Source organism: Pezoporus occidentalis, unplaced genomic scaffold (genome assembly GCF_034315485.1).
Source record: "Pezoporus occidentalis ecotype Australia unplaced genomic scaffold, CSIRO_AGI_Poc_V1 ctg319, whole genome shotgun sequence".
NCBI classification, from domain to species: Eukaryota; Metazoa; Chordata; class Aves; order Psittaciformes; family Psittacidae; genus Pezoporus; species Pezoporus occidentalis.
This window is the reverse complement of record NW_026915147.1, coordinates 627,404-653,750: the sequence shown is the minus strand read 5'-3', so window position 1 is coordinate 653,750 and position 26,347 is coordinate 627,404. Positions and strand designations below refer to the sequence as shown.

The 26,347-nt window shown below is 43.7% G+C and overlaps 1 protein-coding gene across 1 annotated transcript; it reads left to right on the top strand.

The window, feature by feature from the left end:
• Positions 1-11,431: 11,431 nt before the first annotated feature.
• Positions 11,432-13,888, top strand: LOC134168618 (protein NYNRIN-like; the record flags this gene model as incomplete). The annotated part of the gene is made up of 1 exon (XM_062628498.1): positions 11,432-13,888. A coding segment is annotated over one exon (2,457 nt), but the record flags the coding sequence as incomplete, so codon positions are not given.
• Positions 13,889-26,347: the final 12,459 nt, after the last annotated feature.

Here is a 26,347-nt window from a genome sequence, read left to right as displayed (position 1 = left end):
GTTTACCAAGTTTCTTTGCCGTTTTATCATCATTAAGCATTGAGTCAAATAACTCATCACCAAACTTTCGCCACTCACTCTCCTCAAATACTGTATTAGGATCTGCAAAAAATCCCTTAGCCTCCCCTAGAGCCACCAGACCCGCTAGCTGCTTTAGAGTTTCAGGCTTAATTCCCCGCTTTTCTAAAAAGCACTGTGATAAGTCCAGGGCTACCTCTCGGTCCATTTTCATGGCGGCTTTTTCCAGATCGTCTTCTCCTGGATCGTCCTGTAACCTCGGTCTCCGGATCGGCCTCCCGACGCAGCAGCGTCTGGCTCGCCCCAGCGGTGGATTCCTTTTGGTTAGTCCAAGCACCCGGGTCCGTCACGCCACTGCAGCAGCATTGCCCGCGCTTCCCGGCCTCTGCCGCCGGCACCACTCACTCGCCGTTCCGGGTCCCCGTTAACTGGGGTCCTGTATCCGGGTCCCCGTTAAACTGGGGCCCTGTATCCAGGTCCCTGTTAAACTGGGGCCCTGTATCTGAGTCCCCGTCGGCCGGGGCCCTGTATCCGGGTCCCCGCTAACCGGGGCCCTGTATCCAGGTCCCTGTTAAACTGGGGCCCTGTATCTGAGTCCCCGTCGGCCGGGGCCCTGTATCCGGGTCCCCGCTAACCGGGGCCCTGTATCCGGGTCCCCGTCAACCGGGTCCCTGTATCCGGGTCCCCGTTAACCGGGGCCCTCTATCTGGGTCCCCGCGAGTCGGGGCCCTGTATTCCGGGTCCCCGCTAGTCGGGGCCCTATATTCCGGGTCCTCAGTGACCAGCGCCCTGTAGTCCACGTCCCTGTTCGGGCGCCATTTGTAAGCGGCGAGGAGAAGCAGACAGGCCAACCCAATATGGGTGATAAGCAACTTCTACCTTATTTGTGACGCAGTTCACACATATATAGGAGTGGTATTCAGCCACTCCTTCTTGGCACAACAGTATTGGTTAGCCCCCCACAGCTTCCTCCACATTCTCCTCCCATGTCCGGTCTCCGGTTACCTGTGGGGGCCACCCCCTGCCTTGCTTGCACAGTCCTCCAGAACTCTACGGTCCTGCTCTTAGAGTCATTCTGCAACAGTTTTTTTCTTCTCCCTTCTTCCACTACAGCCACCAATCTCCACATTCCTTGCTTATGACCTTCCTCCCAGTTACTGAATACTCGCCATGCTTCATCCAGCAAAATTTCTGAATTTCTTCCTTCCATTGGTCGTAACTTTTGAAGTTTCCTCCTAATGTCCCCAGTAGATTGTCCTAAAAATAAAGATACTAACTGCTGTATTCCTACCTCTGATCCCGGGTCTAATGGCGTATTACGGCGCATAGCATCCCTTAATCGATCTAAGAATTCCTATGGTGATTCTGAAGGGCCTTGTTTCACCACATATAGTGTTGACCAGTTTATGGTTTTTGGTATTGCTCTCTTGACTCCTTTTACAATCCACTCTTGGTAAGCTTGTAACTTTTCTAACTCTGCTGAACAGTTTGGATCCCACTTTGGATCCTGAAGTGGAAAAAATTCCCTTACATCTTCTTGTTTCACTCTATAATAGTCCTCAGCTAGATCTCCTGCTGATTTTAATATCAGTTGTTTTTCTGTTTCTGTCATTGCTTCTAATAGTAACTGCATATCACTCCAATCTGGATTATGTTGCTTTATAATGAACTGCAAATGTTTCGTAGTGCTTATAGGATCATTACAATAACCCTTTGCCACCTTTTTCCATACTTCCAAATCCAAGGTGGAGAAAGGTACTTTAATCAGCATTGGAACTCCTTCAGGTCCTACTGCTTCCCGCAGAGGTGCTTGCAGGTTTTTTCTGGTTCTGTCGGGTTTGTGAGAAGACCGAACTCCCCAAGGGAGTAATGATGTCTTCCGAGTCCATGTCCACCTGTCTCTTAGGTCGAGGCTTAAACACATCTATTAATTCCTGGTTTGCATCATGGTAAATTTTATCCTGTTTAGTACATCTCTGACCTGTATCACATGATGAGCAGTATCGCTTAGGGTTAATTTTGTTTTCTTTATTATCCCTTTCAAGGGCTAATACCAAGGGATCCTGAGGTGGTATTATTCCACAGGCTCTCTGCCATTCCAGGCGGTTTCAGAGAGTGAAGAACATATCTGCATATGATACTTGATCCCACTTCCCTTCCCTTCTTAAAAATAAGATTAATTGTAACACAGTATTATAATCCAGGGCCACTTAGCCCCATCTTCTAGTTTATAGAGAGGCCACCACTGATTACAGTACTTAATCAGGGTTCTCTTATTTTCTGAGCCCCTGGGTCCTGTAATTTCTTTCCAATGTACCAAAATACACCCTAAGGAGCTCTTTCTTAATACTTCTTTACTTTGGTTTATTCCCATTTTACTTTCTCCTCAAATCTCTTTGATACTTTTTACAAACTCTCAGTTTTTCCTAACTTACCGAGAAATCCCTGGGACTCTGTGGCTCTGTCCACAGATTAATCCACCTGTTCTTTTCTCTTGGCCCCAAGAAATGGCCAACCAGAAATTTCTGATTATTTTCCTTTTTTATATTTTCTCCTGAGCAATATCTGGCCTGCCAGAATTCTGAATGACAAAAATAAACGTTGCAGTGGACACACTGTCACAATATTCACGTAAAATATAATGCCGTCACATACAGTTACACTCCCACAAGGTACACAGCCACAATATCCACAATGCCACCGTCAGATACAGTTACTCCCACAAGGCACACTTAGAATCTTTTCTTGGTGTCTGGCGTAAGGCTAGCCACTGTGGGAGGGATAGTTGTTCCCTCCCCTAATTCTTAAACTGCCTTCAGTTACAAACAAGACATACAAGACAAAAGACAGAAAACATAAACACTTCGTCCGTCTCCGGCCGCTCTCCTCATGGAGAATATGGAACCATGGATTAGGACTCCGCACTTGCTTCGTAGCTATGCTATGTCTCAGTCACAAGAGTACTCACGGGATCCCACACATTCACACAGCGGTTTCGCTTACCCTTCTCCTGCTTCCACTACGGTCATTAGTGGGTTTGTCCTGGCTCCCAAAATCTGAGATGCAGCGAAAACCCGGAACTCGCCTGGTTTAAGGCCGCCCCCGGCTGGCAAGTTCCTGAACTCACCCGACCCACTCTCGCTCTATCGGTTGGCGAGTCCCCTGCTTGCAAGCCCTACCTACCTGGAGCTACGCTGTGCGCCAGACGTCTCTGCGCACCTTACCAGCAACCCTGGGTCAAGCGTACAACTTATAGACCCCCAAAATTACTAAAATAAATTTCAAGCATACCGTTTTTCCGCAGCTCTCCTGCCTGGCTCGCCAAATTGATGCTTGGATAAACTCCACAACTCGTTAAAATATTAGTCTTCACGTATGGCCTTAGGGTTTGGTCGGTGTCCCAGCCATAAACCATCTGCTTCTCCCCCTTATCAGTAGATTCAGGGTCTGCTTTTCATTATCAATAGCTGCTTATCAATAGAACCAAGTGTCTGTTTTTCCTTATCAATAGGACCAGGTGTCTGCTTTTCCTTACCAATAGGACCAGGTGTCTTTATTCTGCTTAGTAGGCATTTACAACAGACAATACTTTTGTTTAAGCAAGCAAATTCCTCTAACCCCCTTGTACAACCCCCCTGTACAACCCCCTTGTACAACCCCCCTGTACCACCCCCCTGTACATTGGTCAAGCCTCTGCATCATATGCAGATTTTTAATTTGTATTAGGCCAGTGTCTATGAAAACAAAACATAGGAGATAAATGGCATAACTTTTGTTTTTAGCTTTTCATTTAAGAACTCTCCTTAATTATTTTCTTAAAAAACCACTGTGATTTTTCGTTTAGACTTAATTACTGTTTTCCTGAGATAACCATAGTAAAATATTTATCAGTTAAAGGAATGAATATTATGTTAACATTTTAATGATGCAGAACTAATTATTCTTTAGTGTCCTCATAAACCTTGACTCTATGCCCAAATAACACAGGAAGAAGATGCAATATAACGAAACAGTCTATTGTGTTTTGTATCCATTTAAATGTATAACAACTTCAAAAACTATTTTATGAGTCTTCGGGACTGACGAGATTTATACAAGCAAAATTTTTATTCTCAGGGCTGTTTAACAACCTTTTGTAGCACTTCATATTTCTCTATATGTGATCTGAGGTGAAATAGTTAGTGTTCAACTTATCTTTTTCTTTTAACTATCTCACTGAGAAGAAAATGCCTCAGAGACATTCACTCCTGGAGGATTCTAATATTAAGTTGCACTTGAGCACACTTATGAAGCTGAAATAAATCTGTTTTTTGAACAGGAAGTCCTAGAGCAAGCAGGCTTCCTCCTTTTTCAATAGCAACAACCTGAGAGTTTGGAAGACAGATTAAAATAGAAGCTAGAAATGTTGTATGCCCGAGCATACAAAAAAGAAATTGAGAGTGTGTAAGGAAGGCTGGAAAGCAGCCTTCTGAATTTGTTTTTAATTTATATGAAAATGTGACCTCTTCATTTCAAAAACAAGCTTTCTTAAAGAAGTCCTCAGTGGGAGTAAAATACTCCTCTTTCTTAAGAGCAAAGGCATAGTGACCTGTTTTGTGATGAGGTGAAGGAGAATTCACAAGAAGATAAGAGGCAAAGATGTGTTGATGAGTTTTCATGCACTTTTAATGACTCTGGGTGATTTCTTTAGGGATGGAAGTGAAGTTGTGTACCTGGATTCTACTTTTGAAGTAAACAGAAGTGAAACTTACAGTCTTTACTGCTATATATCTCAGAATTCACTGATGTAACTAAATCCTTGCAAAACCTATTCAAGATAGATTTATATGTAACCCATACCCTACCTTTTGTGTTCATTTTGTTGTTGCGTTTTTTCTTTCTTGACAATTACCTTGGTCAAAAAGCTTAAGAAAAAAAATAATAAAAAGATTGTATTTCTTCTGCATTGAAATCTCACTGCTTGAAACATAAAGCTGCATTGCTTCTAACCCGTACTTTGTTTTTTTTTTATTTTTCTGAGAAAACTTTGACTTATTGCTGAAAATAGGTGTATCTAGATAAGATTGAGACCATAGCCCACTTAAAAGAAGAAAATTGAAGATAGTCAATGAGAAATCCCATTCCATTTCTGTCATTTTTCACATTTTAAAAGCCGAAGAATAGCACATGCTTCTCCATAGGTGCTGCCAGTAAGCAGGAATCAATGTAGCCATTCAAAATAACCATAACAGATTTGCTTACAGAAAAGTGTGGTTTGCCTATCAGTTGATTGCTTATCAGTCTTTGAACTGAGACAAGGAGGCACAAAAGTACAAAATGCAATCAGTTCTAAGTAATGTTAAGTTTGATGGCTTTGTAATGGAAAATAACTGCGGTACTTGGAGGTAGCTGACATAGTTTCAGGCCCTCAGGGCCTCAGTACAGAAGGTGTGAGAAAAGAGGAATAGAAGGACAGGACCTGGGATGGGGAGTATCCCGGACTAGCAGATGTCCAGGATGAGAGCAGTTAAACTAACTGGTAAGTAGAAGGCCAGGATGATTGCTATGTCTGTAATGTTAATTAAGCTTGTTGGGAAAAGTAAACGACCCTTAAAGACCACCACATTTTTGTATGCATGCCAGAAACCTGTTGGAAAATGATGTAATATGCTCAGTAACCATATAAGGATGACCTGTATAGCAATTCGGGGACACACGTTAGGAGGAGCTATCCCCGTGTCTCCCGGCACCGCAATAAAGAATACCTGCTTGTCAACTTGATACTCTGTTGGCGAGTTTATTCCTGGAGTTTTCTCCGAATCAGAACAGAGGTCAGATTTCACTGACACCATTGCAGAGCAGTCAAGAGGTGACTGTAGCACATGGAGCATTCCCAAACTAACTGCACTAGGTATGCTAAGGGTGCATCTGATACGTGGATAGACTCCACAACTCGTTAAAAGATGTAAAGTAGGTATGCTTTTTATTCAGCGAGACACACGGGGATAATTCCTCAAAGTCATGTGTGCCTCAGTGTTGCTTCCCTCTACATTTATTCTCTAAAGTTACATATATTCATAAGGTTGCACAACACTCCTATACATATTCATGTCCTATCCCCACTTCGTATTATAATGAGCCAGAAGGTCCTTTGCGCCTGCGCAGTGCCCCGTCTGGTCATGGGCAGGGGTCTCAAGATGAAGTGAATGAGTCTTCCTCTTCTTGAACTTTTCATCTTTTAGTCTTCACGTATGGCCTTAGGGTTTGCTCGGTGTCCCAGCCATACACCATCTGCTTCTCCCCCTTACCAGTAGTTTCAGGCTCTGCTTTTCCTTATCAATAGCTGCTTATCAGTAGAATCAGGTGTCTGCTTTTCCTTATCAATAGAACAAAGTGTCTGCTTTTCCTTAACAATAGAACCAGGTGTCTGCTTTTCCTTATCAATAGAACCAGGTGTCTTTGTTCTGCTTAGTAGGCATTTACAACAGGCAATACTTTTGTTTAAGCAAGTGAATTCCTCTAACCCCCTTGTATAACCCCCCTGTACATTGGTCAACCCTCTGCATCACATCCATGCTGGTCCTTAGGTAGCAGGGAAAAGTATTTTGCCCCATCCTTTCACTCAGCACAAAAAATTATACAGAATATACAACCTGTGTTTCCTATCCAATTAGGATGATATAGTGTAACATATCTCTAATAAAATGCCGCGTGTGGTAATAACCAGATTACAGATGTTAGGCAGAAAACGGAACTGGTAACATGCAAGAAAAACACAATTAACAAAAATGAGTTGAAATATGACAACTGTGTTCAGTGGGAGTCTGAAAAGATCTTTGAATAAACCTGATTCCTAGTAATACGACAGAACACAAGTGTTCTCTTTTGTTAATTTGCCTTTTTGATGTTATAAGTAGATTATCTACACTGCAAAACCAAGATGTGGAGATGTTACCAAGTCTCTATGGACTATCTTATATGGAAGTTTGTTTACAGCTAGTTATTGTAACTTCTTTCTTTTCTTTTTCTTTTTTTTTTCAATTACAGCCTAAAGCTGTGATAATGGCACAAGCAATACTAAATCAGATAAGAGACAAAGCTGTGGAATTCAAGGACTTCCCTGCTCTCCTCAGCAATAAACAACCAGATGTAATCATGGAGTGAAAGAAAGGCAGCTGTTAGGTACAATGTCTGACTTTTTCTCATAGTGTTTCTTTGGAGATTAATTGGTGCTGTTAATTGCGTTAAAGGATGCAAGATTTCTTCTGTGATGATTAAAAAGCTAGACTCTGGAAGGCTTCAGACTTGTTGGCACATCATAGATCACCTAATTATGAGTTGACTTTCCATAATCACATATTGTATTTCAGCTAAAATAATTGTGCAGCTTGCTAAACTGCCTGCCCTATTTTATTTTTTTCCAACAACAAAAGTGTCTCTTACAAGATACAACCTAACAAAAAGGCTTGAGTTAAAAGGTGGTACAAATTAATTACGTATTGATACTAAAACTAGAAAACTCTGACATCCTATATGCACCCATCCAGTTGTTAGAGAGGGTGAAGTTTTTACAATAAAATAATCATATAAAATAGTAAAATGATTATATTTTAGAAATTTATAAATCAATAGTGAGACTTTGTATATTAGAAGACGTTGTAACTTTGTCGTTTTGTATCATAGTTACTCTGTAACTACATGATACAATGGTAGTCTTGGTAGCAAGAGCTAACATAACTGCATATGGTGAGGGGAGTATAGGTGTATGTATTGTAAAACTCTACCCAAGCAGAACCTAAGTTTAAGATAGCCAAAAAGGGCATACCAGAAGCATCCTGGTGAAGATAAGAGAATGCTAACGTCCACACAGACGACTGGGATATGGCCAAGTAGAGGAAAGGTGAAAAGGACAACCTGAGGAAGACTTCTTACTTCATCTGAGGAAGACTCCTTACTTCATCAGGGCGACCACCAGAGGGGGCGGCGCAAGCGCAGAAGAGGCTGATGTCGTAATAGATTGATGTAGCAATCTTTGATGCATATGTATTAGTCAATGATGTAATCTGTGTTGAATATGTATTAGTTACGAAATTTTTAGTGTATAAATTGCGAACGCGATGTGACGGGAATCGGAACCAGATTTGGGTGCGTACCCCTGGTTCCCGGCGCCTCAATAAAGCACCTCATATAACCATCCCGGTGGTTATGTGTTTGTCTCGACGCTAACATTTTGGCGACCCAGATGGGACCTCACGGGCATTGCTGAGGCGGATCGCGTTTCGATCCTGCTCCAGCCGGCACCGAGAGATTCTCGGGGAGCTATCGACCGCGACCGACCTCCGCTGCTCACGACGGACCTCTGATACGGTAAGAAAGGTGCTTTTGATCTGGGTTACGGTACCGATTTTTAGTAAATGTATGGTATTGACCTTTGGTAAAGGTCTGGTAAAAAGCCTGCCTGTTACACGCAGCAAAAAGCTGTGTGTGTGGCTGGGCTAGTAGTAAAGCCTGCCTGTTAGACGTGGCGAAAGCTGCGCTTGGTTGGGGCTAGAGAGCTCTCGGGGTAAAAGCCTAGGCGCCGTCCGTTAGACAGTAGCAAAAGCTCTGCAGGTTCGGCAAACGTGGTTCGGTATTGGTATTTATGCTGCAGGAACAGCATCGGTGTAGATAAGTGTTGTAACTTAGTGTTGTACAGGAAACCAGTTTTCCTTAGGATTTGTGGTACAAAAGGAAACTCCTTTGTACTCACAAGATGCCGCCGATTCCCAAGTCCTCTCCACTAGGCTGTTTGCTAAGCCATTGGAAGGAAGGGGGATTTGGGCAAAGTATGCGGAGAAGTAAATTGATTGATTATTGTAACGTTTGGTGGACACAGTATCAACTAGGGGATCAGGAAAAGTGTCCTGAAAATGGGACTCTGGAATATAATACTATTTTGCAACTAATGTTGTTTTGTAGAAGGGAAGAAAAATGGGATGAAGTGCCATATGTAGACCTTTTCTTTACTTTAAGGAACAATAAGGAATGGCAGAAGTCTTGTGGGATTTTAGTTGTTAAAGCAAGTGCAAATGAACAGTGTAAAGGATGTGTTACTGAGAAGAAGTGTGTTGGATGTTTTGCTGTAGAAAACAGTTTGCAGCACCAGAAAGATGATGAAAATCTTGATTTGGCAGTGGCTCCGCTTGCGCCGCTAGTAGCAAAGGAAGAAAGGGGGGAGGAGAATGATAGTGATAACAATCTTGAGAATGAGAGTGATTGTGACTGCAGAGAGACAGAGATTTCTGCTACTCCAGTTTCACACCGAACTTGTCAGAGGGGAGAATGGAAAAAGAAAGTGCAGGCTCAGGCGTCTCAGGCACCTAGTGCAGTGCTTGCACCTTTAAGACAGGGAGTTGGAACAGAAGGACCTGTGTATGTTAAAGTGCCCTTTTCTCCTGGGGATTTGGTTATCTGGAAACAATCAGCAGGGACATATAGGGAGAATCCTGATAGGGTAGCCCGTGTAATGAAAATGATCATTAAAACCCAGAATCCAGACTGGGATGACATCCAGGTGCTTTTAGACACCCTCATGGATTCAACAGAAAAGGAAATGGTGTTGCGGGCTGCAAGAGAAAGGGTCCGGGAGGATATACGACAGGGACTGGTTGAAGGAAATGTAGATCAAAATTTCCCTACAGAAGATCCAATGTGGGATTACAACACAGCAAGGGGAATAAGGAATTTGCGAAGGTATCAAGATTGGGTGATTGTTGGAGTGCAGAATGCTATGCCTAAAACAATAAATTGGTCAAAGCTATATAACGTAAGGCAGGAAAAGACAGAATCACTGTCTGCTTTCTTGGAAAGACTTCAAGAGACAGCAAAGAAATATACGGATCTGGATGTGGAAACTGAACAGGCTAAGGCACAATTGGCTTTGATCTTTTTGGGGCAGTCTCAGGATGACATTAGGAAGAAATTGCAGAAGCTGGAGGGAGCAGACTTGCGAAACTTGGACAGGTTGCTAGAAGTGGCTTGGAAGGTGTATAACAATAGAGAAAAAGAGAGTTCCCGGAGGCAACAGCAAAATCTATTGGCAGTGGTCCAGGGGAGAGAACAGGGCTTCCCTAACTCTAGGGGTAGAGGGAGAGGAAATGTGCGGGGACGAGGACGAGGAAGAGGATTCTGTAATCCGAACGCAGGGGTAAATGTGGAAAGAATAGGATATAATCAGTGTGCAAACTGCAAACAGGAGGGACACTGGAAAAATGAATGTCCATTAAGGGGAAGACAATTTATGTCTCCAAGGAACCCTTTTGTGGGATCGGAAGTGGCTCAGGCAATGGTGCTGGGGGAATATAATAATCAAAGCTGACTAACTGAAGCAAGAGTTAAGGAGCCCCTTGTGAAAATACAGTTGGGAGAAGAAGAAGTAAAATTTTTAGTGGACACAGGGGCTACCTATTCAGTCTTAAATGACTTACACGGAAGGTTAGGGAAAAAGACAACCACAATCGTAGGGGCCACAGGGAAGGAGGAAACACAGCCGTTCCTACAGCCCCTAGATTTGTGATTTGGGGAGAAAGAGTTGATGCATGAATTTCTGTATATGCCTGAATGTCCTGTTCCTCTTTTAGGAAGAGATTTGTTAGCTAAATTGGATGCAACAATTATTTTTGAAAATGGTGAATTAACAATGCAGATTCCGGAATCCAAAGCAGGACAAATTTTGGTTTTGAAAGATAAACCTATTGCTCGAATCCCGGAGGAGGTAGAACAAGCTGTAATACCAACAGTTTGGGAAACAGAAATTCCAGGAAAATCAAAAACTGCTCAGCCAGTAATAGTGGAATTAAAGGATGGAGCTAGGCCAGTAAGAGTTAAACAATATCCCCTAAAATTAGAAGCAAGATATGGAATTATAAAAACAATTGAGAAATTTTTAAAATACCAAATTTTAGAAGAATGTGAATCAGAATATAACACCCCAATTTTTCCAGTGAAGAAACCTAATGGTGAGTACAGGTTAGTCCAGGATCTGAGGGCCATAAATAAAATAACAAAAGATATCCACCCAGTGGTTGCAAACCCTTACACATTGTTAACATCTGTGAAGGAAAAGTATAAATGGTTTACAGTGATTGATTTAAAAGACGCCTTTTTCTGCATTCCTCTTGACAAAAGTAGCAGGAAACTGTTTGCATTTGAATGGGAAAACCCACAGAATGGACAAAAGACCCAATTAACATGGACCAGACTCCCGCAGGGATTTAAGAACAGTCCAACTCTCTTCGGAAACCAGCTGGCCAAAGAACTGGAAACATGGACCACTCAAGGAAAAATACAGGTACCGAGATCACAATATCTCCTATTGCAATATGTTGATGACATCTTTATTGCAACAGAACAGGAGTCATTGTGTATAAAGGTAACCATTGAAATCTTAAACTAACTAGGCCTGAACGGGTATAAGGTCTCAAAAGAAAAGGCGCAAATTGCATGCACAACTGTGTTGTACTTAGGATGTGAAATTTCACAAGGGCAGCGAAAGCTGGGAATAAATCGCATAGAGGCAATTTGTGCCATTCCAGAACCACGGAACCTACATGAGTTAAGAACATTTTTGGGTATGGCAGGGTGGTGCAGATTATGGATAATGGACTATGGACTCATTGCTAAACCCCTGTATGAGGCCCAAAAATCACCTGTTTTTGTTTGGAATAAACCACAGAAAGAGGCCTTTAAGAAACTGAAAGAGGCATTAATGAAATCTCCAGCTTTGGGACTCCCAGGTCTGACAAAGGACTTTCAGTTATTCGTCCATGAGAGACAGAGATTAGTGCTGGGGATGTTAACTCAGAAACTTGGAAGCTGGAAGAGACCAGTAGGATATTTCTCAAAACAGCTGGACCCGGTAAGTGCGGGATGGCCTGTATGTTTGAGAGCAGTAGCAGCGACTATTGTTCTAATACAGGAGGCCAGAAAACTGACTTTGGGAAAACACATGGAAGTGTTTGTGCCACATATGGTGACAACCGTCTTGGAACAAAAAGGGGGGTACTGGTTATCCCCTAGCAGGATGATGAAATATCAAGCAATTTTAACAGAACAAGATGATGTAAGCTTAAAGACTACTAACCTGTTAAATCCAGCAGCCTTTCTAGGAACGGACCTAGAAGAACGGATGCTTGAACACAACTGTATAGAGGTCATCGAGCATACATATGCAACTAGAACAGATTTAAAGGATGAACCTCTTGAACAACCTGAGTGGGAGCTTTTCACAGATGGTAGCAGCTTTGTGGAAAATGGAACACGGTATGCAGGATATGCTGTAACAACACAGCAAAAGATAATTGAAGCAAAAGCGCTACCTCCTGGAACATCAGCACAACGGGCTGAACTCATAGCTCTTATGAGAGCACTGGAACTGAGTAACAACAAAAAGGTAAATATCTGGACAGATTCAAAGTACGCGTTCGGTGTAGTACATATACATGGAGCATTATGGAAAGAACGAGGGCTTCTATCTTCTCAAGGGACTAATATAAAATATCAAAAAGAAATTTTGGAATTAATAATTGCTGTGCAAAAGCCTAAACAGGTGGCCATCATGCATTGCAAAGCACATCAAGGAGGAACTTCAAAGATATCCGAAGGAAATACATTGGCAGACCGGAGAGCTCAACAGGTGGCCCGGAAAGTATGGAATATAATGGCACTGATACCTCTCAAGGTAAGCCCACTCCATACCTATCTCTCACAAGATCCAAACTATTCAAAGGAAGATGAGAAATTGGCAGGACTTTTAAAGGCTCAAAAGAATTCTGAAGGATGGTATATAACAGTAACTGGACAAATAACAGTGCCACCAGCTATAATGCGAAAAATTCTACAGAACGAACATCAGAAATGTCATTGGGGTGCAGAAGCATTGGTGACTTATTTAAAGCGAGGAATAATTTCCACACAGATGTTAACCATGGCAAAATCAGTAGGGTCAAAATGTGAAATTTGTTTGAAAAATAACCCAGTAGTAAGGAAACAAGTTGAAATGGGAAGGATCAGAGTAGGGATGGAACCAGGAGATTATTGGCAAATTGATTTTGTGGAATTACCAAAGACACAAGGGTACAAATACTTATTAGTAGGGGTTGACACCTTTTCTGGATGGCCGGAGGCCCTTCCCTGTCGCACCAATCAGGCAAAAGAGACAGTAAAGTGGTTGCTCAGAGAAATTATTCCACGATTTGGTGTTCCTTTAGGAATATCATCAGACAGAGGCCCACACTTTATCGCAACAATAGTACAGGAGATAAGTAAACTGCTAGGAATATCATGGAATCTACATACTCCCTGGAGACCTCAATCTAGTGGGCAGGTAGAAAAGATGAATCAGACAATAAAAAGGCAAATCAGTAAAATATGCCAAGAGGCCAAAATAAAGTGGCCACAGGCACTGCCCATAGCCTTGTTGCAAATCAGAATAAAACCTAGAAGTGGAATGTCAGTAAGCCCCTATGAAATCCTCTATGGAAAACCATATGAGGCACCAGAACCTAATCCCAATACCCACATTAAAGGGAATCAGGATGTTTACGATTATGTGCTATCTCTAGGTAAAACCCTAACCAGACTGAGAAGCACCCTGGTGTGGAACAGCCCATTGTCTTTGGAAAATCCAGTGCATGACATTCAGCCAGGAGATCAAGTATACATCCGAAATTGGAATGAGGAACCATTAAAAGAAAGGTGGGACGGACCTCATCAAGTACTATTAGCAACGTTCACTGCAGTGCAGGTAGAAGGGGTGGATTCTTGGATACATTATACACGGGTAAAAAGAGTTCCAAAAGTCTGGGAAACACAGATACTAGGCCCTACGAAACTGACGCTGAAATGTAAATAAGATGTCTGGGTTTTGTTACAAAATTTTGATTGTCATTTGGTCATTAACACAATTGACGTTTAGTCCTATCCTAGGAATTTCTCAGAAAAGTGGTTTGACAAAACTTAAAACAAGATGCCATTCTGACCTGCAAGTTCACGGAAACCATTCTTATGGGACCAACACTTTTAAAGGTAAACGGTTCTATGGGACTGAATCTGCAGTTAGCTACAGCGAAATCAAAGTTACAGGAAAAAGAACTAAAAGATCAGTGAATCCCACACAGATAATCCAATTATATCGCCGAAATCCTGAAGAAAACCTAATGATAGGTCTGATTAAGGATTTCGCAAAAATGAAAAACACAAGTAGAATAACAGCATGTTTGCCGATACCCAAAGCAGCTGGAGAACCAATTGAATGGGGAGTAATACCGTTTTCACTTTCAGAAATTAACGGAACAATCATTTGTCAGGAAAAAGAGGTAACGAGAAATATAACAGTGATAGAATATCAGGAAGAAGGTGTCTTTGGGGATCCTGCAATTTTGATATTAAAATCAGTATGTGAAAGGTACCAAAATGCTCAGTTTACCTCTATAAGAGACGAGTGGGGAAAGTGTGTCTATAATAAAGGGAAGAAGATAAACAGGAAAAAGTATGGGAATGTGAAAAAGCAAATGGTTTAAAACAAAACTGGGACATGGCTTGGTCAATGAACATTTTGCAGAAATTTCAATATATTGGAAACACATTTTGGTGCCTTAGATGGACAGGAAAGCAAAATGTGACAGAAAACATAAACATCAATAATTTGCTGTCCATAAACAAAGTTAGTCTAGATGTTATCAAAAATGCTCCTTGGTGGAATTGTACCAAAATTTTAGATTGCGACTCTGACCCCGAAGAAATCACAATACCTCCAGTTAAAATTGCTTTAATGGCAGGATGTGCATGTCGAGGACTGAGAATTGGAGGAAAAGTGATACAGGTCCCATTTGACAATGTAGACTGTAAATATTCTATGGTGCGTAGTATGAGACATTTTGTTTGGGCAGCAAGTGATGGAACTTGGACTACCCACTTATCTGTGGATGGTCCAGCTAAAGAAATCACCTTAGGATTACCAACTCTTTGTCCAATTTGGAAGAAGTCGCCATTCAAAGGCAGATTAGAAGCCCTGCAGATTCGAACAAAAAGAGATATAGGTGATAACAACAGTGATGATGAAGACACTTGGCAGGAGCCCTCCACAGGAGTTAAAATAGGATGGGCTTTTGAATCCCTATTTGCCCAAGTAGCAGCATATCGAAATAGAGAGATGATTGACAGCCTGATTGGCCAAACAAAAAGATTAGCCTGAATAACAAAGAAAGGATTCAAAGATTTAAATTTGCAATTACAGGCAACAACTAAAATGACTTTGCAGAACAGAATGGCATTAGACATGTTGTTACTTAAGGAACATGGTGTCTGTGGATATTTAAAGGACAGAGTAGATCATTGCTGTATTCACATTCCTAATGTGACTGCAGATATAGAACACGACATTTCCCAACTAAACAACATTGAACGAGAAATAGAAAAAGAAAATGCTGAACAAGATTGGCTAGGGACAATATTTAGCAGTCTGGGCCTTCACCTTACTGGATGGACTCGTTCCCTCATACAAACCGCAATTATAATATTAATTGTGTTTTTGATAACATATCCGATGTATTTTTGTATCCAAAGGGAAATAACTCGCAACAGTGCCTGGACTCATCGAATCATAGGAGCAGTAACTAGGGAACATCCAAAGTACCCCACACCTCCACCTACCTATCAGGAGACAGCTACCTAAGAGAATGAAAATACTTGCTTAAGTTAAATGAAGTATTTTCAAAGGGGGGAAATGTTAGAGAGGGTGAAGTTTTTACAATAAAATAATCATATAAAATAGTAAAATGATTATATTTTAGAAATTTATAAATCAATAGTGAGGCTTTGTATAGTAGAAGACGTTGTAACTTTTGTATCATAGTTACTCTGTAACTACATGATACAATGGTAGTCTTGGTAGCAAGAGCTAACATAACTGCATATGGTGAGGGGAGTATGGGTGTATGTATTGTAAAACTCTACCCAAGCAGAACCTAAGTTTAAGATAGCCAAAAAGGGCATACCAGAAGCATCCTGGTGAAGATAAGAGAATGCTAACGTCCACAAGACGATTGGGACCTGGCCAAGTAGAGGAAAGGTGAAAAGGACAACCTGAGGAAGACTTCTTACTTCATCTGAGGAAGACTCCTTACTTCATCAGGGCAACCACCAGAGGGGGCGGCGCAAGCGCAGAAGAGGCTGATGTCGTAATAGATTGATGTAGCAATCTTTGATGCATATGTATTAGTCAATGATGTAATCTGTGTTGAATATGTATTAGTTACGAAATTTTTAGTGTATAAATTGCAAACGCGATGTGACGGAAATCGGAACCAGATTTGAGTGCGTACCCCTGGTTCCCGGCGCCTCAATAAAGCACCTCATATAACCATCCTGGTGGTTATGTGTTTGTCTCGACGCTAACACAGTTACTGACACAGTGAATTTTAGTTAGCAGCCCTATTGCTTCACTGGTGTTACTGCTACATTATAAAGCTAGAAATACTTTTTATTTAACAGAGGTGAGTACCAGAGGCTGCAGCAGCTGAACAGTTAAGCTCTCTGACACAGATCAAAACATGTGGACCTGTATGCTGACTGACCCCTTTTAATACCTCTGGCTTTAATAAATACTTGGCAAAGGGGATCAATACAAAAGTTGCCCACAGTATCCTGCTAGGGAGACACAGTGGTGTCTCTTTACTATACTAAGGCTAATGTGTAACTAAAACTGAAGTACACCAGAGTGGTTCTTCATCTCAGCTCTGCATCCAAAAATGCCATTATGGGTATCATACAAACCTGATGCTTTAAGTGGCCAGCATTGCAGCTCAGGTGTACCTGAACACAGCAGCTGGGAATATATGTTAGTTGTGGGAAGTGACTGAAGTGGCCTCCACAAGGTTCCTGAGCTATGCACCAAAGCTGGAGCAATGATAAGAGGCTGGTACCTTTTTTTCTAGGTGCTTGATTCTGGATGGTTCCTAGTACTGGATGGAAAATGGGTCTCTGACTATTGTGCTATAATGGTAATCTAGCTGACAGTGAATGCACCAAAGTCTTGGGATTACAGTGTCAGGTTACAATTTCTGATTCCTGAAAATGGAAATTGGCAATGAGAGCATCTCTAAATGCAACAAAACTTGCACCTAGGTGGTAGAGAACCTTCTGTCTCGTTAACTCACCTTTTCAATTACCTCCTGCCAGCAAAAGCCTGAAATGGAGAAAGGCATATGAGAAATACGCAGCAAGCCTCTCAATAGTTTCTGGAGATGGACATCTAAAGAAGAGGAATAGATTTTCCTAGGTGAAAAACTACCCAGCTTTTTCGAGTTTGTTTATTAAGACTATGGAAACAAGGTGAAATACAAATGAGATTCAGCAGATGAAAAAAGTTTCCCTTTGAAATGTCCTTGAAAAAAAAAAAAATGAAACTCAAGAACTTATGTTCCTGTTTATTCCTGCAAAATGCTAAATTTGTCACAGTTTACACCTTCTGAAATGATCCTCATTAGAATATGTTGAAATATTAGAACATTTTCACTTGAAAGGCACTTACAATGGTAATCTAGTCCAACTGCCTGACCACTTCAAGGCTTACCAGAAGTTAAAGGCATGCCGTTACAGGCATTTTCAAAATGCCTCTGGGACAGACAGGCTTGGTGCCCACTGAAGCACTCTACCACTCCCTCTCCATCAACAGGACAGAGGGGAAAAATTATGAGGAAAAACTCATGGGTTAAGATAATGACAAGGACATTACTCACTGGCTACTGTCAAAACAGACTCAATTTGGGGGAACTAATTTAGTTTATTGACAATTAATTGTAAGAAAGAAGGATAGTGAGAAATAAGAACAAAACTAAAAACACCTTCCCCCCATCCCAATACCTCTTCTCAGGCTCAACTTTACTCCCAACACTTTTTCCACTTCCCCCTGGCTAGCACAAACTGATGGGGACTGTAGTCAGTCCATAACACTTTGTCTCTGCTGTTCCTTCCTCCTCACACTCTTCTGCTGTAGCATGGGGTCCCTCACATGAAATACTGTCTTTCAGTGACACTGTCCCATATGAGCTGCTCCAGTGTGGGTCCATTACAGGTTGCAGCTCTTCAGGAACAGACTGCTTCAGCCTGGGTTACCCATGGGCCACAGCTACTGGCAGAAAACATGCTCCATCATGAACTCTTTATGGACTGCAGCTTCCTTCAGGACACATTGACCTGTTCCATTACGGGATTCTCCATGAGTGGCAGCGTGGATATCTGCTCCACTGTAGTTAGTCCTCCATAGGCTGCTCTGGCACTTCATACCCCTCCGTCCTCATTGACTTTGATGTCTGCAGGGCTGTTTCTCTCACATATTCTCACTTCTTTCTCCCAGCTGTTGCACTGCATTTTTATCCTTTCTTAAATATCTTATCACAGAGGCCCTACCAGCATTTCAGATGGGCTCAGCTTCGGGCAGTGGCAGATCCATCTTCATGTAGCTGAAACTGACTTTATCTGATACAGGGGAAGCTTTTGTGTCTTCTCAGAGAAGCCACCCATGCAGCTCCCCATGACCAAAAACTTGCTTATGTAAACTCAACCCAGTGAGATACTCGGAATAATACCAGACACCCAGAAAAACAAGTAAAAGGAACAAATTGATATGCTGGCATCTAAAAACAAAGTAAAAATAAATTATGCAACAAGAAAGGCAAAGTTTGACCTATTAAATTTTGGAGCATTCCCAGAGGCTGAGACATGCATACTGCCAGCCTTTTGGTAGAAGTTATCCACTCTTAACGCAGAGTCCAAATGATAGGAAGGTAAAGGACTTAGAGTGACACAGGGGCAGATACAGAGATGGAGACACACAGACAGAGATAGGGGCAGAGACAGAGATTGACACAGAGACTGGGAGGCTGAGACAGGCTAGAGAAGACCTGATATTTCTCAGGTGTTGTCGTGGTTTAAACCCAGTCAGGTAACTTGTTCACTCACTCCCAGTGAGTGGTCCCGAGCTGACAACAATCGAGGTCCGTGTCCCGTCCCCCCCCCCCCCCCCCCGGGGTTCTCCCCCACTCCCGGAGGAACGGGGAGGAGGATCGAAAAAAAAAAGTGCGACTCCCACGGGTTGAGACAAGAACAGTCCAGCAACCAATGTACAACACAAATCACCACCGCTACTATCAACTACAACAATGATAAGGGAAAATAACAAGGGAAGAGAATACGATACCACCGGCCAAGAAAACGAGTTCCACCCGGAAGCCCGTGTCCTTCCGGGTAACTCCCAGTCACCCCCCACCCCGGCCATGACGTGCTGTGGTATGGAATACCTCCCTGGCTAGCCCGGGTCAGGCGGCCCGTCTCTGCTTCCTCCCGGCTTCCCCTCCTCCCTGGCAGAGCATGAGCCTCACAAAGTCCTTGGTCAGGGTAAACATCACTTAGCAACAACTGAAAACATCGACTTCACCAACACTGTTCTCAGGTTGGGAGTCAAAACACAGCACTGCACCAGCTACCACAAAGGAAAAACACGACTGCTACTGCTGAACCCAGGACATTATCCGCCCCTTATTCCATACCATTCACGTCGGGCTCAGATCCCACATTTTCAATACACCATCGCTCTCTCATATATATACATCCATATACATACAGACCAAGAGGAAAAGATCATTTTCTTAGTGCATGGACCAATCCCTATAATGCTGCCGAGTCCATTCGGTCCATGATGTTCAAAGTTCATTCTCTGTTGGGATGATGGCTGGAGGGAAGTCAGGGCCAGTCGCTGGTGACCTGGAGACATCTAGTTGATGGGCTATAAAAGCATTACACAGCAGGCAACAGCACACAATTGAGTTCACTGGCTGTTTTCCCCTAAAATCAAATCCCCTTGAGGTATACATCAGACTTCCCCATCTTCCCGCATTACCCACCAAGTATATCCAGGTCCCTGAGCAAAAGCAATCCCACGAGTGGGTTTGCCTTTACCTGAAGCAGGAATTACCCAGACTGTCTTCCCCAGCAAATTCTTCATATGCACCACGGGAACTTTGTCCTCCTCTACAATATGTAAAAGTTCTGACTGGGCTGGGCCAGCCCTGTTGGCAGATCCTCTGGTGTTGACCAACCAGGTGGCCTTTGGTAAGTGTGTATCCCAATGCTTGAAAGTTCCCCCACCCATTGCTCTCAGTGTAGTTTTTAACAGCCCATTGTACCGTTCGATTTTCCCAGAGGCTGGTGCATGGTAGGGGATGTGATATACCCACTCAATGCCATGCTCTTTGGCCCAAATATCTATAAGGTTATTCCGGAAATGAGTCCCATTGTCTGACTCAATTCTCTCTGGGGTGCCGTGTCGCCACAAAAATCTGTTTCTCAAGGCCCAGGATAGTGTTCCGGGCAGTGGCATGGGGCACAGCATGTGTTTCCAGCCACCCAGTGGTTGCTTCCACCATGGTAAGCACATGGCGCTTGCCTTGGCGGGTTGGTGGCAGTGTGATATAGTCAATCTGCCAGGCCTCCCCATATTTATACTTCAACCATCGTCCTCCATAGCAAAGAGGCTTTAACCGCTTGGCTTGTTTAATTGCAGCACATGTTTCACACTCATGAATAACCTGGGCAATAGTGCCCATTGTTAAGTCCACCCCTCGATCACGGGCCCATCTATATGTTGCATCTCTGCCCTGATGGCCTGAAGTGTCATGGGCCCACGAGGCCAAAAATAATTCACCTTTATGTTGCCAATCTAAGTCCATCTGAGCCACTTCAATCTTAGCCGCTTTATCCACTTGTTGGTTGTTCTGGTGTTCCTCAGTGGCCCGACTTTTGGGTACATGGGCATCTACATGACGCACCTTCACCACCAGGTTCTTCAGCCTGGCAGCAATATCTTTCCACAGTGCAGCAGCCCAGATGTGTTTACCTCTGCGTTGCCAGTTGCTCTGCTTCCATTGCTTCAACCACCCCCACAGGGCATTTGCCACCATCCATGAGTCAGTATAGAGATAAAGTACTGGCCACTTTTCTCATTCAGCAATGTCCAGGGCCAGCTGGATGGCTTTCACCTCGGCAAACTGACTTGATTCACCCTCTCCGTCAGCAGTTTCTGCAATTTGCCGTCGAGGACTCCATACAGCTGCCTTCCATCTCCGATGCTTTCCCACAATACAGCAAGAGCCATCAGTAAACAAGGCATACTGCTTTTCACTTTCTGACAGTTTATTATATGGTGGGTCCTCTTCAGCGCGCACCACCTCCTCCTTTGGTGACATTCCAAAATCTTTGCCCTCTGGCCAGTCCATGATGACTTCTAGAATGCCTGGACGACTGAGATTTCCTATTCGAGTTCGTTGTGTAATTAGTGCAGCCCATTTACTCCATGTAGCATCAGTTGCATGATGTGTAGAGGAGACCCTGCCTTTGAACATCCAGCCCAGCATGGGCAACCGGGGTGCCAGGAGGAGCTGTGCTTCAGTGCCAATCACTTCCGAAGCAGCTCGAACCCCTTCATAGGCTGCCAGTATCTCTTTCTCAGTTGGGGTATAGCTGGCCTCAGATCCTTTATATCCCCGACTCCAAAAGCCGAGGGGTCGACCTCGAGTCTCCCCTGGAGCTTTCTGCCAGAGGCAGCTGCAGTGCTGTACTCCCCAGCTGCAGTGTACAGCACATTTTTTACATCTGGCCCGGTCCGGACTGGTCCAAGGACTACTGCATGAACTATCTCGCGTTTAATTTGCTCAAAGGCTTGTTGCTGCTCAGGGCCCCATTTAAAATCATTCTTCTTCCGGGTCACATGATAGAGAGGGCTTACAATTGAACTGTAATTCTGGACGTGCATTCTCCAGAACCCCACTGCACCCAAGAAAGCTTGCGTTTCTTTCTTATTAGTTGGTGGAGACATTGCTGTTATCTTGTTGATCACATCTGTGGGGATATGTCTACGTCCATCTTGCCATTTTATTCCCAAAAATTGAATCTCCTGTGCAGGTCCCTTTACCTTACTCCGTTTTATGGCAAAACCGGCTTTCAGCAGGATTTGGGTTATTTTCCTCCCTTTCTCAAAGACTTCTTCCGCTGTATCGCCCCACACAATAATGTCATCAATGTATTGCAAGTGTTCTGGAGCTTGCCCCTGTTCCAGTGCAGTCTGGATCAGTCCGTGGCAAATGGTAGGGCTGTGTTTCCACCCCTGGGGCAGTCGGTTCCAAGTGAACTGGACACCCCTCCAAGTAAAAGCAAACTGTGGCCTGCACTCTGCTGCCAAAGGAATTGAGAAAAATGCATTGGCAATATCAATCGTGGCATACCACTTGGCTGCCTTTGATTCTAGTTCATACTGAAGTTCTAGCATGTCCGGTACGGCAGCACTCAATGGTGGTGTGACTTCATTCAGGCCACGATAGTCTACTGTTAGTCTCCATTCTCCATTAGACTTTCGCACTGGCCATATGGGGCTATTAAAGGGTGAGCGGGTCCTGCTGATCATCCCCTGACTCTCCAGTCTACGGATCAGCTGATGGATGGGAATCAGGGAGTCTCGGTTGGTGCGATATTGCCGCTGGTGCACTGTTGTGGTCGCAGTTGGCACTTGTTGTTCTTCAACTTTCAGCAACCCCACAGCAGAGGGATCTTCTGAGAGACCAGGCAAGGTGGACAGCTGCTCAATTTCCTCAGTCTCCAAAGCAGCAATACCAAAAGCCCACCGGTACCCTTTTGGGTCTTTGAAGTACCCTCTCTTGAGGTAGTCTATGCCGAGGATGCATGGAGCCTCTGGACCAGTCACAATAGGGTGCTTTTGCCACTCCCTCCCAGTCAGGCTGATTTCAGCCTCCAGCACAGTCAACTCTTGGGATCCTCCTGTTACTCCAGAAATATAGATGGATTCCACCCCTTGACAGCTTGATGGCATCAGGGTACTCTGTGCACCGGTATCTACTAGAGCCTTATACTTCTGTGGGACTGATATGCCAGGCCATCTGATCCACACAGTCCAGTAAATCCGATTGTCCCCTACCTCCACCTGGCTGGAGGCAGGGCCCCTCTAATGGTCGTCACAGCGTTGGACACTTAAGTCGTGGTGAAAGGGATTATTCTTCGTTATCACAGGAGCTGGAGTAAAATCAGCTCTTCTGTTCCATCTGGGAAACTGCTCACCAGAGACTGAAGCCGTAGCTCTCATGGGACGATCAGTCTTGGCCCTTGCTCCCCTCTTCAGTTCACTCACCTGTTCCTCCAAAGCTGAAGTAGGTTTTCCATCCCACTTTGTCATGTCTTCTCTGTGATCCAGCAGGTAAAACCATAGGGTACCCCGTGGCGTATACCTCCTGTATCTCCTCTCTTGAACAATAGGACGCCTTTTGTTAATAGCTGAGACGTGTGTTGGTACACGTGAGGAGCTGGATAAATCAGATAGATCGTCCCTCAATTGTTCGAGGTCCTGGGACAGTTTTTTCACAGCTGAGATGATGGAAGGGGTGAGGTTGTCTTCGAACTCTCGGAGTTTATGAACCATTTCATCCACTGTTAGTGGTACTATGTCATTCCAGGTTACTGTTGCCAATGAATGGGCATATGATGACAGTGCATTCTGTGTAAGTTTTCGCCACATGGGTCATGTACATTCAACTTCATCTGGATCTATAGGTGTATCCCCGTTATTCGGCTTGATGTGATAGAGCATCTCTACGATGGCCGATTCCCTCAGAGACTGGATGCCTTTGTCTAAAGTAGTCCACTTGGCCGAACGACTCGTAACATCGTCCTTGTACGGAAACCTTTCTTTCACAGCTGCCAAGAGCTGCCTCCAAAGGCTGAGGGACTTTTTCTCTCTTGCAATTGCTTTGTCAATTCCCCCTTCTCTAGCAAGTGATCCCAGCTGCTTGGCTTCTGTACCTTCTAGCTCGTGACCATCGGCCCCATTGTCCCAGCATCGGAGTAACCAGGTGATGATGTGCTCCCCTGGTTGACGGGTAAAATCTTTTCGCATATTCCACAGCTCGGTTGAGGTCCGAGGTCGAGAAGTTACCTCTTCTTCTTCTTCTTCGTCATGTGATGATGACTCCTGATCAGATTCTGGACCGGGTGGTGAATTCATTGGTTCTTCATCTCGCTTCACCCTTTTTGCCTCCTTTGTGCTTGTTCTCTTGCGTACAGGGGCAACCGATATTGGTACAAAGTGGTCCTCTGGTTTGGCTGCAGTGATTATCACTGTGGTTTGAGTAGCAACTGTACTTGTTCCTGGGGGTGGTGTAGCTGCTGTGCTTGGAGCTGGGGTAACTGCGCTGTCTGTTGCAGTTGAAGTTTGAGCAGCTGCTGTACTTGCCACTGGGGTAGCTGCTCTGTTCATTGAGGCCAAAGTTTGAGTAGCGACTGTACTTGTTGCTGGGGGTGGTGTAGCTGCTGTGCTTGGAGCTGGAGTAACCGCGCTGTCTGTTGCAGTTGAAGTTTGAGCAGCTGCTGTAGTTGCCGCTGGGGTAGCTGCACAGTTCATTGCAGCCAAAGTTTGAGTAGCGACTGTTGCTTTGCCCTCAGATCTGCCGACATTCTTTTCCTTTTGAAGGTGCTGGATAGTGTTGAACAAGGCCCTGTAAGCATAGGCCAAGCCCCAGCACGTTGCCGTGATTTGTCCATCTCTGGTATGGCCAGAATGACCACACACCTCATTTAAGTGTTTTACTAATTCTTCTGGATTTTGCAGTTGTTCGGTAGTGAAATTCCAAAGTACTGGAGGGGCCCACTGACCTAGATACTTGCCTTAAACCCAGTCAGGTAACTTGTTCACTCACTCCCAGTGAGTGGTCCCGAGCTGACAACAATTGAGGTCCGTGTCCCCCCGCCCCCCACCGGGGTTCTCCCCCACTCCCGGAGGAACGGGGAGGAGGATCGAAAAAAAAGTGCAACTCCCACGGGTTGAGACAAGAACAGTCCAGCAACCAATGTACAACACAAATCACCACCGCTACTATCAACTACAACAATGATAAGGGAAAATACCAAGGGAAGAGAATACGATACCACGGGCCAAGAAAACTGAGTTCCACCCGGAAGCCCGTGTCCTTCCGGGTAACTCCCAGTCACCCCCCACCCCGGCCATGACGTGCTGTGGTATGGAATACCTCCCTGGCTAGCCCGGGTCAGGCGGCCCGTCTCTGCTTCCTCCCGGCTTCCCCTCCTCCCTGGCAGAGCATGAGCCTCACAAAGTCCTTGGTCAGGGTAAACATCACTTAGCAACAACTGAAAACATCGACTTCACCAACACTGTTCTCAGGCTGGGAGTCAAAACACAGCACTGTACCAGCTACCACAAAGGAAAAAAAAACACATGACTGCTACTGCTGAACCCAGGACAGGTGTCAAAGGAGAACGAGATTATGAGATGTCAGCAGCCAAGTGTCAATAGGTCATGGGAGAAGTACACTGAATACTGAGATGTCTGCATTGGTGAGAGGCTATTTGAGTTATATCGTGTGTAAAATAGGAGAATAAGGCTCTGAAACAGCGAAAGAAAAAGGTTCACTCTCAGAAGCAGCCCATGTCCACCTCTGTGGGAACAGTCTGTGAAATGAAAGAAGCAATGAAACTAGGAAAAATTAAAGCATAACTCCTAAGAGTGATTTACCACACTTCATGAGAATGAAAAGGTACAGGACAGTTATTCAGTACAAGATTCCAAGAATAAACATGAAAACTTAGGAAAATAAACTTTTAAAACAGGTTTCAAAAATGTTTTATTTACTAATTACTTAGCAGTAGCGTGTCAATCTGATGGGTTTGGCCTGTTCCCCATATTATCAAAATTTATTTTCTCTGCATCTCTTCATTTTCTACCAGAGAAAAGAACTAGAAACATCTGAATTGAGGTATCACAGTGAACCACTTCTGAACAGCTCTGTTGACCAATTCCACAGATAACCTTTACATTTAAAATGGTGAAAACACCTGGAATGATAATGAGCCTTAGCTCTTATGCAGTGTCAGATTCCCACACAGATTATCCTCTGGCATAGCCTGATGACTGTTAAGCCTTTATGTGAAGTTAAAAAAAAAATCAGAAACCAGATCTAGCTTTTTTCCATTCATATTCGATAAAACGTTTCAGATTTGAATACTCGATGGTCCAGTCTTTAGCAAAGATTTTAAAAGAAACAAAGAAGAAAACTCCATTCTATGGAAATCACAACAGAGCCTTCTTCAGAATGTCAAATGATTCATCCTATCTAATTAAGCCCAGACTACCAGTAATTACTGTGATAAATCAGTCTGATCTTATCAGCAAATATGCAGGTGTTCTAATGTTCTACAGCAGTTAATTTTGTTAAACGAGAAAAAGTTAAAAAAAAAA